Consider the following 15,922-nt stretch of genomic DNA (forward strand, 5'->3'; position numbering starts at 1 on the left):
TCCGGGACGCCGGCGCGAGCGCCAAGGCCGTCTTCCTCGTCGTGCTCCGCCGGTCCGCCAACTGCGAGCCGCCGCGGCGCCTCGCGCTCCGGACGTTCCTCAACCTCAAGGGGCTCACGAGTTTGGGCGCGTGGCTCGAGGACGCGACCAAGGCCGGCGACGAGGCCCTGGCCGTCCTCTGCGTGCGCACGCTCGCGGACCTGCCGGTGACGTCCAAAATCGTCAAGAGCTCGAGCGTCGGCAAGGTCGTCAAGCGCCTCAAGAAGGAGCGCGAGGCCGCGTTCGAGGGCGGCGGCGGCGGCACCGTCGACGGCGACGCGCTCCACGGCGCCTGCGCGCTGCTCATGCAGCGCTGGCTCGCCAAGGTGAACCAGTCCGACGCCGTCCAGGCCGACGAGGAGGCCGAGCTCGCGGCCCTCGAGGAGAAGCGCCGCGACGAGGCCGCGCGGAAAGCGCAGCCCAAGCCCAAGATGGCGAAGAAGCGCGCGGGGTCCAACGACCTCCTCGCCTCGGCGCTCACGAAGAAATCGCGGGGCGAGGCCCTGTCCAAGGCCCTCGACGGGAGCCGCGAGGAGCGCATCCAGGCGCGGCGCGCGGGTCGCGGCGTCGCGGGCGTGAAGGAGGTCGTCGTCGACACGGAGACCGAAGCCTTCTTCGGCGGGCTCGACGACGACGGCCCGGCGGCGACGCCGACGAGCCGAACCATCGACGCGGATTTGGCCAAGAAGCTCGCGGAGAAGGCCGCGGCGCCCGACGGCGGCCGCAAGATCCGCTGGGCCGACGACGCGGGCGCCGAGTTGGTCGCGGAGAAGGAGCCCGAGCCCGGCTGGCTGGACGACTACTTCGACGAGTCCGACGACGTCGACGCGTCTCTCAGCATCGAGGACCGGAAGAAGAAGGAGCACGAGGCGGAGCGCGCCGCGATGGAAAAAGCGAAAGTGGAGGCTCTCGAGGAGGCGCGCGCGGACCGCGAGCGGCGCCTCGCGGCGCTCCGCGCCATGAAGCCCGCGCGGCCCTGGAAGCGGCCGACGTTATCGGTGGTGCCCAAGGAGTGCATTCCGGACATCGACTACGCGTCGACGGCCGGCGACGCGACGGCGCAACGACTCAAACGCGTCATGGAGGCGCGCTACCTCCACCCGCGCGACGTGCCGCCCCACCCCGACGACCACGACCTCGGCGCGCCGGACAAGACGACGCGGCGCACGTCGGCGACGGCGCGCATCCCCGCGGCCGAGTCCGACGCGCCGCCGGACTCCGGCGGCGACGCGCGGCCGCACCCGGGCGACTTCGACAACCGCCACCACCAGCCGCCGCCGCCGCCCAAGGCCCACGCCGCGGCGACGGGCCTGCCCGAGGCCATCACGCGCCTCGACGAGGACACGCTCCGCTACCTCCTCCAGAACCAGCCCCTCTACGACAGCCTCTTCGTGAACCGCGTCCTCGACGAGCGCCGCCTCGCGGACATCGTCGACCAGGTCCGGCGCCGCAAGCGGTGAGGGGGGGGGTTCGTTCTAAGAGGCCGCTCGGTGTTACGGGGCGGCCGGCGAGTCCGGCGCCGTGGCGAAGGACGTGTTCGACGTGAGGAAGGACGCCGGGTTCGGCGCGATGGACAGGTTCGAAACCGCGGCGAGCGTCTGTAGCGTCGGCAGCACCTCCTCGTCGTCGAGGAAGAAGGACGCGCGGCTCAGGTGGCGGCCCACGGAAACGGTGAAGGAGTGGGACGAGCCCTCGAAGAGCTCGAAGACGTCCTCGTCGGCCTCGCCGCCGACGACGAAGACCAAATCGTACGCGTCCATGTCGACGCCCACGGCGGACCGGAGCGCGCGGCCCTTGGACACGCGCGCGGGCTGGAGGGAGATCTGCCGCTTCGTCGCCGACATGGAGCACTTGACGGGCCGGTTCTCCGCGACGACCTCGAGATGTAAGATGAGGTTCTTCGCCTGCGCGTCTCCGAAATCCGGGTCCGCGTCGCGGTAGTGCCACGTCACGCAGGACCCGTTGGCCTCGAGGAAGGAGCCCGGCGTCTGGCGCGTGAAGGACTCGAGGATCGGCGCGACCTCGACGACCCAGGTCGTGTCGACGCCCGGGTTCACGTCCTCCCAGTCGCGCGCCGCGTCGTTGTCCGACCGGCGGTCGTCCGTCGCGTCGTCGTCGGCGCCGTGGCCGTCGCCCGCGTCGCCGCTGCCGGAGTCGTCGAGGCCCGCGTGGTGGCCGTAGTCGTCGTCGTGGAGGACCGGCGCGTCGGCCGCGAGCGCGTTGAGGCGCGTGTTCGCCAGGAGCTCCGCGTCCGCGATTTCGGGTAACGTCTGGGCCGACCCCTTGAGCGAGCTCACGGCCGACGAGTCCGCGAAGGTCAGCACGGACGGCAACGCGCAGCGCGGCGCCCGCTTCAGGCGGAAGCCCATCTCCGCGACGAGGCCGAGCCGCGGGCACGAGCTCCCGAGCCACTCGTCCAAATCGCTCGGCGACCGCCCGGACAGCACGTAGACCGTGTTGTGCGGGTCCGCGCAGAGCTGGGCCAGCGTCGCCGCGAGCGCGGGCGGGGGCTGCGCGAGCTGGGGCAGCGACGCGTGGGGCGCGAGCGTGCCGTCGTACTCGAAGACGAGCAGCCGCCGCCGCGACCGCTCGTAGAAGCTCCGGAGCTGCGCGACGTCCAAGGGGAGCAGCTGCTCGTAGGCCGCGGCCTTCTCCCGCGCCTGCCTTAATTCCTTGACGAGGCGGTTGCTCCAGAGCTCCGCCGTGTACGTGTTCACGTAGCGCGCCAGCTTGTGGTGCCGGACCTGCTTCGTCGTCGACGTCATCGTCAGCGCCGCGTGGAGCGACTGGGCGACGCCGTCCGTGTCGTGGGGGTTGACGACGAGCGCGCCGTCCTCGAAGGACGTCGCGCAGCCCGCGAACCTGTGCCGAAACCAAATCTTCAACCCGACTTCAATGTGAGCGTATTCGAATGTTTTGACACAAGCTCTTCGGCTGGGCTTCGAGAACTCGACGAGAGCGATCGATCCGTCCAAAAAATCAGCCGAATCGACTTCGATTTGACCGAGCTAGAGAATTCTCAAGTTTGGTCAGGACCACCCAAACCAGTGGTTGGTTTCGGCACAGCCGCGAACTCCGAGTAGACGAGCACGCCCGGGTCGTAGCGCCGCTCGCACTCCGCGAAGGCGTTCTGCACGGCGACGAACTCCATGGCGCTCAGGTTGATGCCCTCGCGCACGGACGCGACTAAAGCCACGTCCGCGAGGGAATATAACGCGAGCTTCTCGACGCGCGTGAGCGTGTGCTTGAGGTAGTGCACGGGGCAGTAGTCCGCCCGGCCGAAGCGGCCGTTGACGTGGCCCACCAAACCGTCGACGGCCTTGCGGAGCTGCGCGTCGACGACGCGGCCCCGGTCGCGCGCGGCCAGCACGAGGATCGCGCGGCCGCGCCACTCGGGCCGGAACTCCAAGAGCGCCTCCAACGCGAGGAGCCTTTGAGGAATCCCCTTGGACATGTCGAGCGCGTCGAGGGACAGGAGCACCTTCCGGTGGCGGAAGGGCCCCGCGCGCATCTGGTCCGCGCGGCCCCGCACGGCCACGGACAGCTCCGAGTCCGTGTTGACCTCAAAGGCCTCGGGCGCGATGCCCGCGGGGCAGATGGACACGGTCACGAGGCGGCCGTTGTACTCGAGCCTACTCGGCAGCGACTCGAGGCCCAGCACGCGCATGCACGCGTTGAGGAAGTGGCGCACGTAGTCGAAGTGGTTGAACGACACGAGGTCCGCGCCGAGCGCGCCCCGGAGCAGCGCCTCGCGCGCGGGCAGCATGCGGTAGAACTCCGTCGAGGGGAAGGGGCAGTTGCAGAAGTAGCCGCAGCTAATCTCCGGGAAGCGGCTCCGGAGCATCGCGGGGAGGAGCATGAGCTCGTAGTCGTGGACCAACACCAAATCGCCCTCGACGTACTCCGCGGCGACGGCCTCGAGGTAGAGCTGGTTCACGGACAAATAAGCCTCGTACTGGTCCGTCGCCCGGGCGCCCACGAGCGTCGCGTCGCGGCTCGTCTCCTCGCCCTCCTCGAACTTCGTGAGCGACGTCATCATCGGGATGCAGTGGAACAGGGGCCAGAGCACGCCGTGGCAGAAGCGCGCGTAGAAGAGCTCCTCGACGGCGCGATCGAGGAAGACGGGGTGGCAGTTGTACTCCTCTTCTAAACGCTGGCGCACGCCCTCCTCGCTCGTCTTCTCCACGAAGCACCCGGGCCACGCGACCCAGCGCACGTGGACGCCGGCGCGCTCGAGCGCGCGCACCGACGCCGCGAGGCCGCTGTCGCTCTCGTTGTACTCGAAGGTCTCGCCGCCGAAGGGCTTCTCGAGCTCCACGGGCTTGGACACGGCGCAGACGATGAGTTTTTTGGGAGGTTCGAGCAGCGGCGCGCCGAACGGCGACGGCGCGCGGCCCGCGTCCGCCTCGGGCTCCGCGGCGACCTAGACGTTTCACGTGTTCGTATGCGCGGAAACGAAAACGCATCTCTCTCGGGCGCCGGGCGCGCGCGTCGCGCTCGAGCTTGGCGGTCTGGCGCCGCGCCGCGAGCTGGCGGTGGAGCTCCTGGAGCTGCAGCAGCACTTCGCCCTCGCTGAGGTCCACGAGGTCGTCGTCGGCGCCGAGCGAATCCATGGCCGCGGTCGCGGCGGCGCGCGGCGCGCGCGGCGAGGCGGGCGGGCGGCTCGAGTCGCGCGGCCGGGCTGTCTCAAAGCGGCGGGCCTGGTTGGAGTGGCGGCGCTCGCGGGCGCTTCCGGCTGGGAACAGCGCCGAAACATCCGCAGGACTGGGGCCCCTGGCCGTGGCGAGTCCTCGAGGTAGCTCGTCGCGTGGCAGCTCGTTCGTAGCCTAGCAGCGGCGCACGCGCACGCGTGTAAGCCCCACTCCATGCCACGGAGCGGCCGCGCTCGCTGAGCCTCAAAGTACGGCGTCGCTGCGCACCACCCCGAGTAGAAGCTCCTAAAGGCCGACGGGTAGGTGGCGTGCGCCTCACGCGAGCACGCGCTACGGGCAAGGTCGGCCTCCGCTCAGGTTGAGCTCGTGTAAGATCTTGGCTATGGCGAGGCCCATGCTCGTCGTGCTGTGCGCGCTCGTCGCCTCGACGCGCTCCTGGGCGCCGAGCGCGACCTACGGCGCCGGTCGCGTCGTGCGCCTGCGCAGCAGCGCCGAGTTCGTGGGCGACGCGCGCGACGCGCTGCGCGGCGCGTCGTCGAAGCTCGAAGCGCCGCTGCGCGCGCTCGAGCTCGAGCTGCAGGAGGCGAAGCGGGAGACGGACGCCGCGGAGCGCGCGCTCGCGAGCGCGCTCGCCGCGCTCGCCGCCAGCGAGGCCGACGCGCGGCGCGCGCGGGGCGACGTCGACGCGGCCGAGGCCGCCAAGAAAGCCGAGGTCGCGGCCGCCGCGGACGCGGCCCGGAGGAGCAACGAGCGGCGCGTCGCCGCCGCGCGGACGCTCGCGGAGACCGCGGAGGGCGACGCGAAGCGCGAGATCCGCGCCACCGTCGTCGCGCTCGAGTCGCAGATCGGCGCGGACGCCGCGGCGAAGGCGCGCGGCGCGGCGGCCGCCGCGCGCGACGCGGCCGCGGCGGCCCGCGCCGCGACGGCCGCCGACGTCGCCGCCGCCGAGGCCGACGGCGCCGCGCGCCTCGAGGCCGCGCAGCTCCGGCTCCGCGCCGTCTCCGACGAGGACGCCGCCGAGGACGAGCCGCTCGTCGGCGCCGTGGCCGCGTCGGCGCTCGCGGGCTTCCTGCTCTTCTCCAACCAGCTCCAGGGCGGCCTCTCGCCCTTCTCCCTCTTCGGGGCCCTCCTCGGCGCCTTCCTCTTCGCGGCCTTCGGCCTCAAGGCCCCGGAGAAGACCTAGGCGCCGCGGCCTCTAAGTGAGTCGAACTTGGAGCCCCGGGCGCGTCCTTAGAACAGCTCGAGGTCGGCGATGAGCGCGCGCCGCAGCGGGTCGAAGTTGGGGTTGGCCGCGTCGAGGCCCGTGAAGCCGCCGTGGACCAGCAGCGCGAGGCGCAGGTACTTGAGGAGCGTGAGCGGGCCGCGGTCGCCGGGTCCGGGGTACGACTTGAGCCACTCGCCGGTCATAACAGTATTGGTTCAAATTCTTCTTGATCTCTTCGGCGGTGAGGCCAGGGTTCTCGGAGAGCCACGTTCGCGTCAGGACCTCGTTGATGTCGGGCCGCATCGGGTCTTCCTTCCGCCCGATTGCTGATGCTGTGAATTCAAGGTGAAACTCAGAGTGAGACAAATGCCGCACGATGCCATCTGAGATGAAAGGGTCGAGGCCGGCGTCGCGGCCGCACAAGATTTCATACGGCGGGCCGCCAGAATAGCCATCTTTGTGAACGTAATCGGGGGCGATGTGGATAACTGGACCCGTTGGAGGATCAGTTTTCATCAGATCGGCTACGTGGTACAAGTGCAGAGGGTCCGTATAGTGTTCATCGGGCCATCGTTCCATCACATACGCCTGATGGAGTTCATCAGCTGGAAGGTCACGCACGCAATCCCGAACCGTCGAAGAGAGGCTGAAGTAAGGGTGTACCCAAGCGGCGCGATCGTTGACCTCGAGGATGTCCGGGTGCTCGCGCTCCCACCACCTTCTGTGCTTGCACGAGTGCTTCTTAAAACTCAACAAGGAGCAGCCGCCGACCCATTTCCAGAATTCCTCGAGCATGAGCGGGATGTGGTGCTGGTAGTTTGCCACGAGGGCGTCGTAGTCGTCGACCGCGCGCGCGTACTCGCGGCGTGAATACGGACAGGCGCGTCTCACCGGGTAGCCCCTGGCGGCGAGCCGGTCGTTTAGCGTCCGAAAGTTCCGCGCGACGCGCCGCATCGCCTCGCCGGCGAGGCGCCGCGCCGCGGTCTCGTCGTTGCGGGCCAGCGCGGCGTCGAGCTTGCCCGGCAGCGACGCGTCGATGGTCCCGCGCGGCACGGCGTCGCGCGTCGCCCGGCTCAACAACATGAAGGGGTTGCCGGTGCTGTAGGCGAGGAGCTTCTCGCCGAGCACATCGAGGTGCCCCGACATGAGGTCTCCGAAGGGCGCCATTTCGAGACGACGATGATGTGCTTATGACGATGGATGATCGCTCGCGCGCTGCGGACCCGGGGATCGACGCGCCGACCCGCGACGCCGTCTTGAGTCGCCGATTGCCTGAGGCAGCTCGGAGCGAGATCGGAGCGACCCGCTTGAGTTCCGTGCATTTTCCATAGCACACGATCGCCGCGGCGACGGGCGCTCGCCGCGCGATGAAGCTCAGCCTCGTCCTCGCGTCCGTCGCTGTCGCCGGAGCCCTGGACGTGCGCATGGGGCACGCCGCGCCGCGTCCGGAAACCGAGAGAACGCCCCCCCTTCTTCGACCGAAGTCGAATGCCGCGCGGACCCAAAAGAGACCCCCCCCCCCCCCCCCCGGGCGCCGCACGGCGGCTCGTCGCCGCGCCGGCGCGGGGCCTCGGCGCCGCGGCGGCGGGCGACGCGCGCGCGCGCGCCGCCGCGTCCCCCGCGCGACGCGCGACGGCCGCGCTCGCAGCTACTTCGGCTTCGACCCGCTGCCCTTCATGGTGGGCATCGGCCGCGGCTGGTACGAGACGGGGGACGCGACGTTCCACTACTACAACCACGACTCCGGCCCGCTCCTCGCGTCGAAGCTCGACGCCGGCGACCTCGACATCGCGGTCCTCGGGTCCGCGCCGTTCGCCGAGTTCGCCGCCCGCGGCGCGGACCTCGTCTGCTTCTACGTCCAGTACGTCATCAAGAATCAGGAGGCCCTCGTCGTCCGCGAGAGCGCCATCGAGTCGCCGCTGCAGCTCGCGGGGAAGACGCTCGCGACGTCCGTCGGGTCGACGATGCACTACCACCTCAAGTTCCTCCAGGAGTACGTCGGCGGCGCCGGCGCCTTCACGATCAAGGACATGTCCACCAAGGAGGTCATCCAAGCCTACGACGACGGCGACATCGACGGCGCGTTCTACTACGGCGAGGCGATGAAACACATCCTCGACAACGAGGGCAAGACGCTCGTGACCTCGGAGCTCCTCGGCAGCTGGGGGCGGCCGACGTTCCAGCTCGTCGCGGCCCGGGGCGCCTTCGCCCGGGCCCACCCGGAGGTCGTCGCGCGCGTCGCGAACGTCATGGCCGCGCTCGACGAGTCCGCGAAGTGCCAGCAAGAAGGCGCGGCCTGCCCCGACGGGAGCGAGCGGGGCGCGAGCCCCTGGGGGGCCGAGGACGCCGACGGCTTCCTCGCGACCATCGCGGACGTCGCGTTCAAGCCCCGCGACACGGTGGCGGACCGCACCGCGTCGTGGACCCACTTCGCGGACTTTGACCTCCTAAGCGCCGACGACCAGATCGACTGCGAGTTCCTCGCGCTGGACGAAGAAACATGCGCGGCGGGCGCGACGGCGGGCACCGCGCGCGCCGCGGCGCACACCGCCGACTTCCACTACTCGAACAAGGAGGTCGTCGCGCCCGCGCCGCGCGGCAGGTTCCTGGAGGCCCACGCGGACGAGTTCGACTACTTCGAGACCGTCGTCGACGCGACGTTCCTCGACCCGGCCCGCTGGGACCGCCTGGCCGTCGACGACCTGCTGGAGGAGGGCGGGCCGCCGTTCTCGGACCTGCGGACGGGCGAGCCGCCGTCGCCCTGCGACGGGGTCCGAACCTTCGAGGGGTCCGGGTCCTTCGACGACGGCGCGGGCGGCCGCGACGGCCTGCGCTACGCGAAGAACGCGACCTGCGACTTCGTGATCGCGGGCGCGACGGCGGAGAGCCTGGTCGAGGTGACCTTTGACCGGTTCCGGCTCTGGAGCGGCGACGTCCTCCGCGCCTGGGAGGGCGGCGACCCCCAGACGGGCGCCGACGGCGGCGCGCGGCACCTCGGCACCTTCTCGGGCTACGACGTGGCCGCGCCGCCGAAGCTCCGCGGCCGCGGCGCGATCTCGCTCCGCCTCTCGACGACGGACACCCTCGCCCAGGCCTACGGCACCGCGGCCGGCGACGGCTTCGCCGCGGTGTACGACGGCGACGCGCCGGGCTGCTCCGACTGCTCGTCGCGCGGCGCCTGCGGCGCCGACGGCTTCTGCGTCTGCGACGTCGGCTACTTCGGCGCGGACTGCGAGCGCGACGCCTGCGTCGGCGCGACCCTCGTCGACGTCGACGCCGCGGGCGGCGCGGCGGGCTTCGCGTCCGCGGCCGACGCGCTCGAGGCCGGGTCGCTCTACGCGAACCACGCGGAGTGCGCCTGGATCTTCTCCACGTCGTCGCCCGCGCTCCGCGTGGCCGTCGACTTCGACGTCGAGGAGGGCGTCGACGTCGCCGCGGCGCGCGCGGCGGACCTGCTCCGGGTCTACGACGCCGCGGCCGGCGCGCGCTTCGGCTACGCGCGCGCCGCCGGCGACGTCGACTTCGTCGCCCGGGACGGCGAGGGCACCCTCGAGGCCGTCGTCGACGTCGGCGCCGGCGAGCGCGTCGCCGTCGTCTTCTCGAGCGACGGCTACGGCCGCCGGAGCGGCTTCCGAGGGACCGCCGTCGCCGCGGACGCCAAGGTCGGGCACGCGTGCGCGGCCGACGGCAACGGCTGCGGCCTCTCGAGCGAGGGCGCCGTCGAGCTCCGCCTCGCGAGCAACGCGACTTCGAGGGCGCCGAGCCGCCTCGTGAGCAACGCGCCGGCCATGGCTTACTACACCTGGTCGAACGCCGGCGCGGGGAAGTACCGCCTCGTCATCGAGCACCTCGGGCTCGAGCCCTTCGTGGACGCCGGCGACGACGGCGTCGACGGCGACCGGCTCGAGATCTACGCGGACGGCGTGCCGCGGCTCGACGTCTCCAAAATCTCCTGCAAAGAGAACCGCGACTGCAACCTCGACGACTTCATGGCGGAGCCCGCGGCCTGCGTCGAGGGCAGCTGCAACGTCAAGCGCGCGTTCGAATTCGACGTCGCCGACCGCGTCGACGTCGTCCTGCGCACGGACGCGAACGACGGCGACCACTCGAACCTCACGGGCCTCGTCGCGGACCTCTACGCCGTCGGGTCCTGCCCCGACCCGGACTCCACTTGCTCTCTAAACGGGGGCGAGTGCAGACACGGAACATGCTTCGTCGACGAAGCGGCCGTCGACTGCGCCTGCGAATCCGGCGCGCCCGCGGGCTCCTACGTGGGCGCCGACAACGTCTTCCTCAAGTGCCCAATCGGCACGCATCAGCCAAACCCGAGGAACCCTTCCGGCTTGGATTCGTGCCAGGACTGCGACGAGGACGAGTACGCGGACGAGGAGGGGTCCGAGACGTGCACGCGGTGCCCGTTACGCAGCACGACGCGACACGAGGAAACCGCGCTCTTCGGCGGCGCGATTGGTGCGTCCAGCCCCTACGCGTGCGTCTGCGTGAAGGGCTACTACTCGCGGCGCTGGCCCGTCGTCGACGAGTGCATGAAGTGCCCGGCCCACGCGCAATGCGAGGGCGGGCTCACGCAGCCCTACCCCGACAAGTACTACTGGCTCCCGACGATCCGCAACCAGGACGGCGAGGAGAACAAGACCAAGGCCTACCGCTGCCGCTACACCTACGACTGCAAGGGCGGCAACCGCGCGGCCGAGTGCGCGATCGGCTTCCCCGAGCGAACCGGGCATTTCGCCCTCCCCGCGAACCTTTCCTGCGTCGCGGCGGACAAGGCCTACTACAACACGGACTGCAAGGGCGGCGACCAGGGGAGCTGCCTCCAGTCCCCGGAGCACAACGGACACGGCTGGTGCGGCGAGGGCAAGAACCAGCGCGTGCCGCTCTGCGACGACGTCAAGAACGCGAAGAAGGCCAACGACGACAGCCCGGGCTACTTCGGCCTCAGCACCCTCGCGGTGAGGTGCCCGAAGCCGCAGGCGCTCGCCGACCTCGCGACGGTGCTCGAGTACTGCGCGCTCTTTGCGCTCTTCGTCTACATCAACGACCACGTCCGGCCCAAGTACCAGGTCCTCGACGTCATCCTGGACACGTACCAGGACCTGGGCATCGTCAGCGGCTACTGGCTCTTCTGGCCGGCGTCCTTCGACGTCCTCTTCATGGTCTTCAACATCGCGCTCTTCGACGTCGACGTCATCGAGCCCAAGTGTTCGATCGCTCAGTGGAACCAGAATGCCACCTACTTCCTCATGCTCGCCATGCCCGTGATCTACTGCCTCTTCCAGTTCGCCTGGGTCGCCGTGTGCACGCCGCGGCGCGCCGACGACGTCACGGCGGCGATCAGCCAGTCGGCGTCGTTCCTCTTCGGCGCGCAGGCGTCGCTGACGCTCACGGTGCTCGAGGTGTTCCCGTGCCGGCGCTTCGTGGGCATGGGCGAGAAAGTCCGCGCGTTCGCCGAGGACATGCCCTGCGGCGGGAGCGAGTCCACGGGCATGCGGGTCTTCGGCATGTTCTACATGGTGATCTTCGTCTACGGCCTGCCGACGTGCCTCTTCCTCTACCTCGTGAAGCTGCGGCGCGAGAACCGGCTCTGCGACCCCTGGACGCTGGAGCGATGGGGCTTCTGCTACGACAAGTTCCGGCCGAACGCGTGGCTCTGGGGCCTCGTGCTGCGCTTCCGCCAGGGCGTGCTCTGCTTCACCTCCGCGCTGCTCTGGCACAAGCCCCTCGCGCAGGGCTTCGTCGGCATCGTCGCGCTCCTCGTCGTGATCTGGGCCCAGGCGACGTTCGAGCCCTACGTCTACAAGGAGCTGAACCAGTTCGAGCAGGGCGGCCTGTGCCTGACGATCGTCACGCTGGCCATCGGCATCCTCTTCGAGGCCGAGAAGCTCGGCGACGACCAGCACGACGGCTTGAACGCCTCGAGCGCCGCGAGCGTCCGCGGCGCGCTCGGCGGCGCGCTCAACGCGGCGCTGGGCACGGAGCACCGCGTCTTCGTGTCGCTCTTCTTCGCGATCCAGGCCCTCTACCTCGGGCTGGGGCTGCGCAACGTCTACGTCAACTACAAGGAGGTGACCGCGCGCGACCGGGCGCTGCGCGCCCTCGGCCGCATCATCCAGCGGAGGGGCCTCGCGCGCGGCGCGTCCGTGCACGAGTCCGACGGCCGCGAGCCCGGCGGCGCCGAGGCGCCCCGCGACGGCGCGCTGGCCGACGTCGACTCCTTCGGCCACAGCGCGCTCTACGCGGCGCGCGCCGTCGAGGCCGGCGAGCACGACGAGGGCGTGTCCCTCGTCGAGGCGCTCGCGCGCGCGGTCATCCCCGGTCGGTCGCGGCGCCGCCATTCGCTCGGCCTCAACCAGTACGCGGTCCTCAGGGAGCCCCTCGAGGAGCTCGTCGCGGCCTTCCACGGCTACAAGCTCGCGAACTACGTGTCGAGCGCGGGGCGGGAAAAGAGCGCGACAGTCCCAACTTCAAAGGCTCCTCTCTCGGCCGGGTGCCGATCGTTTCGGCCGATGTTTGGACGGGCGATCGTCTCTCGGAACGGTCTCGAAGCGCGGATGCTTTTACCGGAACGTGCGCGCGCGGAACGCTCGAACGAATCTCTCTCGTCCCGCCCAGGTCGAGCGGCGACTTCCAGGAGGCGTCGGACGTGAACGCGCGCGAGCTCTGCGACCTCGCCGTCGCGCTGAGCCCCTTCGTGGCCGACCACTCGTTCACGAACAACTACTCCTTCTCCCACGAGGCCGCGTTCTACCGGCGCCTCGAGAAGTTCCACCCGGGCCTCATCGACTGCGTCCTCGAGGGCTCCGACGCGCGGCGCGCGGACATCGCGCGCGCGATCCACGTTCTCATGGTCGAGCAGGTGGACCGCGGCACGGCCGTGGGCCGCGTCGGCGGCGTCGTCCGCGCGAAGTGCGTCGACAGGAAGGACCGCTCCTCCGTGCTCTTCTTCCTCCTCCACTGCAGCGCGACGAACTTTGGCATCGCGAAGCGCTTCTTCGACGGCATGGTCCGCGCGACGCCCAAGCTCGCGGCGCGCAGCGAGGCCTTCCGCGAGGAGCGCGCCGCGCGCCACATCCAGGAATGCTTCCGCCGCCGCCGCGGGGCCTTCCGCGCGCGGCCGCCGGCCGCGGGCGACGCGCGCCGCCCGTTCACGAAGCACGAGGACCTCGTCGCCGAGGACCGGCGCCTCGCGGAGCGGTTCCGCGACCACCCCCTGGCCCTCGTCGAGCGGCGCTCGCGGGAGCGGCTCCAGCGGCGCGGCGAGACGAAGCAGCACACGCTCGAGAGCCTCACCGAAGCCGTCGCCAATCGCATGACCGTCCTCGACCGCGTCCTCGGCGCGCCGTGGGCCGGGCAGCCGCGGCCGGCCCCCCGCTACGTCCGCCGCGGCTCGGCGGAGTCGGCGTCGCTGTCGGCGAGCGCGCGCGACCTCCCCCGCCTCGGCTCGGGCGCGTCGACGTCGCGGTCCGAGTCGCTGGCGAGCGCGCGCGACCTCCTCCGCGGCTTGTCGACGTCGTCCGCCGACGCACAGGACGCCGCCTACTGCGGCCTCTACCCCTAGATCCCGCATCCCCACCTAAGGCGACCTAGATCTAATCGCGCCGCAGGAGAGGTGGCGGCCAGCACCGGTGACCGGCGCACTCCGGCGCTCAACCTTTGGCGAGCACCTGGAGCGATGGCAGCCACTCGCTCGGCGCCCGCCAAGCAGCGAATCCCTTCCCAGTGGCTCAGCCCCCGCGGCGATGCCGGCCAGGGGCTCAGCCGCGCGCGCGCGCGCGAGGCGCACCTCCCAGCGATCGCCGCCGCTGCCGTCGCCTCGTCGACACGCTCGCCGTCCATCCTCCAGCAGCGCGTGCGCACGCCGCGTCCCTTTGAACACCCCCGTCGCCTTCCGATGACGACAAAATTTCTGGCACCAGTCTCGAGCGGGAGTTGCCCTCCCTTTAACAAGCATGCTGATATACCTTTTGGAATTACCGGCCGAGGATCCGACGCGCGCGCGTCGCCCGTCGCCCGCGCGCGCGGCGCCCGCCGACGACCGCCGCCCGCAGGCCCTCGCGCGGCCGAGCGCGGACGGCGGCCGAGCGCGGACGCGCGCGGGCGGCGGCGCGCCGCGGCGCCCCGAACGTCGCTCGCTCGCCGTGAATTTCAAGCGCCAAATAACAAGCTCGAGTGGATTTCGCGTGAATTTCGGGATAGACATTGGCGCCAGAGAGAAACGAGCATCTCTGACCGGCCGTCGCCCCGCCCGTGCGGCGCTCGGATTGATCGCGTCGACATCCCCAGGCGGCTCGGCGCGGTCCGCGCGGCGCGCGCGCGGCCGCGGTCTCGCGGTCTCTTTCTACATCCTTAGTAGTCGACGGCGCGGGGCGGGGGGGAGATCGGGGCGGGCACCTAGGCGCGGTGCGTGTGCGTGCCGACGCGGCAGAGGCGCTCGGACTGCGCGTCGCACCACTCTGGCGCCGCGAGCGGCGCGCCCGGGGGCGTCGCGGGCAGCACGCGGAGGGCGCCGCCGCGGCGGTCGAGGACGTGGGCGAGGGCCCAGAAGGTCGGCCGGACCCGGAGCTCGCAGAGGGCCCCGGGCCGGAGGGCACCGCGCCAGTCCGCGGCCTCGGCGCCGCGCGGCGCGACGTCCGCGGGGCCGACCGCCGCGTCGTGGCCGTCGGTCCAGCCGCGGAAGTGGACGCGGAGGGCGCCGGACGCGTCGACGCCCGGGAGGAAGGCGACGTCGCGGGCGACGCGGGCGAGCGCCGCGCGGAGCTCCGCGCGCTCGATTGCGAGGGCCGCGCCGTCGCCGCCGTCGACGCGCACGAAGCCGTCGTCGACGCCGCCGCCGGCGTTGACGAGGCACCGCACGAGCGCGACGCCGCCGCCGCCGGGCGCGGTTTCCATGGCGACGACGCGCGACCCGCAGCCCGGCGCCGCGACGGCCGTGCCGTCGTCGAGGCCCGACGGCGCCAGAGTTGTGTCGGCGGCGCAGGGCCCGCGGACGCGCACGGGCACCTGGCCCACCATCGCGACCGCGCGGCCGTCGAGGAGGCGGTCGTCGTCGGGCATGTTGCCCGTGAAGAAGGGCTCGCTGCTCACGACGAAGAGCGCGCCCCGGCCCGTGATCCGGCGCGAGATGCAGCGCCCGAGGCACTCGACCAAGTCGCCGGAGCCCACGGGCTCGTCCGGATCCGCGAGGCGCAGCCACTCGGCCAGGTCCGCTCTGCGGTCGCTCCGCCACGCGGCGACGCCGCCGCCCTCGAGGGACGCGAGGCGCGCCTCGTGGTCCGCCAGGGTCCGCGACACCTCGAGGTCCTGGACGCCCCGCGCCGCGGCGCCGGACCGCTTCATGATGCACGCGGCGCACGTGCGGCCGACGGTGCCTTTCGTCGGGTGGATGAAGTCGGCCTCGACCTTCTTCGTGTTGCAGCTCCGGCAGGTGCGCACGTCGCAGGCCCGGGGCGACGGGGGCGGGCCCGCCCAGAGCAGCGCCTCGTCGAGGGGCAGCTCGAGGGGCTCGGGGAAGGGGTCGTCGTTGATGACGCGGAAGGCGTCGCGATTGCTGCGCTTCATGCTCGGGCGGGGATCGCTTCGTGTTCGGTCGGCGGCCGGACCGCCGTCGCTCCGTTTTCGTAGGTCTACGCGGCACGTGAGGCTGCCGATGTCTGCGGATCCGCAGGATGCGCACGAACGAACGATGCGGGAGAGCGCGCGCGGAAGAGGGCGCTTGGGCAGCCTCGACAACTGCAACTTCAACATTAAACGGTGCTCGAGGATGGCGAGCTTCCTCCTCGCCCTGCTCGCGACGACTGCTGGGGCGGCGGCCTCGAACTGCACGGGGCAGCCGCTCCCGTATCGCATCGACGTCTGCGACCTCTTCCACCCGCCGAAAAACGCGTCGATGGCGAAAAGTGGCACCGTCGCGGCGCGCGCGCCCGGGCTGCACGGCGCCGCCCTCGGCCGCCTCGGCGCCCTCGTCGACGCGCGGCTCAAGGCGTTGGCGTTCTCCGTCGAGGTCGTCCCC

At 71.3% G+C, this 15,922-nt stretch overlaps 3 protein-coding genes across 3 annotated transcripts; 2 read left to right on the forward strand and 1 right to left on the reverse strand.

Moving 5' to 3' along the window:
* Window positions 1-1,005: 1,005 nt before the first annotated feature.
* On the reverse strand, window positions 1,006-4,252 carry TPP (hypothetical protein; the record flags this gene model as incomplete). The annotated part of the gene is made up of 4 exons (XM_009038476.1): window positions 1,006-2,099; window positions 2,364-2,901; window positions 3,114-4,034; window positions 4,071-4,252. The coding sequence occupies 4 exons, from the start codon at window positions 4,076-4,078 to the stop codon at window positions 1,533-1,535; spliced, it is 2,034 nt and encodes a 677-aa protein (XP_009036724.1).
* Window positions 4,253-5,073: 821 nt separating this feature from the next.
* Window positions 5,074-5,874, forward strand: AURANDRAFT_63948 (hypothetical protein; the record flags this gene model as incomplete). The annotated part of the gene is made up of 1 exon (XM_009038337.1): window positions 5,074-5,874. One exon carries the CDS (start codon window positions 5,074-5,076, stop codon window positions 5,872-5,874), a length of 801 nt encoding a protein of 266 aa, XP_009036585.1.
* Window positions 5,875-7,571: 1,697 nt separating this feature from the next.
* On the forward strand, window positions 7,572-8,126 carry AURANDRAFT_25789 (hypothetical protein; the record flags this gene model as incomplete). The annotated part of the gene is made up of 1 exon (XM_009038338.1): window positions 7,572-8,126. A coding segment is annotated over one exon (555 nt), but the record flags the coding sequence as incomplete, so codon positions are not given.
* Window positions 8,127-15,922: the final 7,796 nt, after the last annotated feature.

The sequence above is a fragment of the Aureococcus anophagefferens genome (genome assembly GCF_000186865.1).
Source record: "Aureococcus anophagefferens unplaced genomic scaffold AURANscaffold_8, whole genome shotgun sequence".
NCBI classification, from domain to species: Eukaryota; class Pelagophyceae; order Pelagomonadales; family Pelagomonadaceae; genus Aureococcus; species Aureococcus anophagefferens.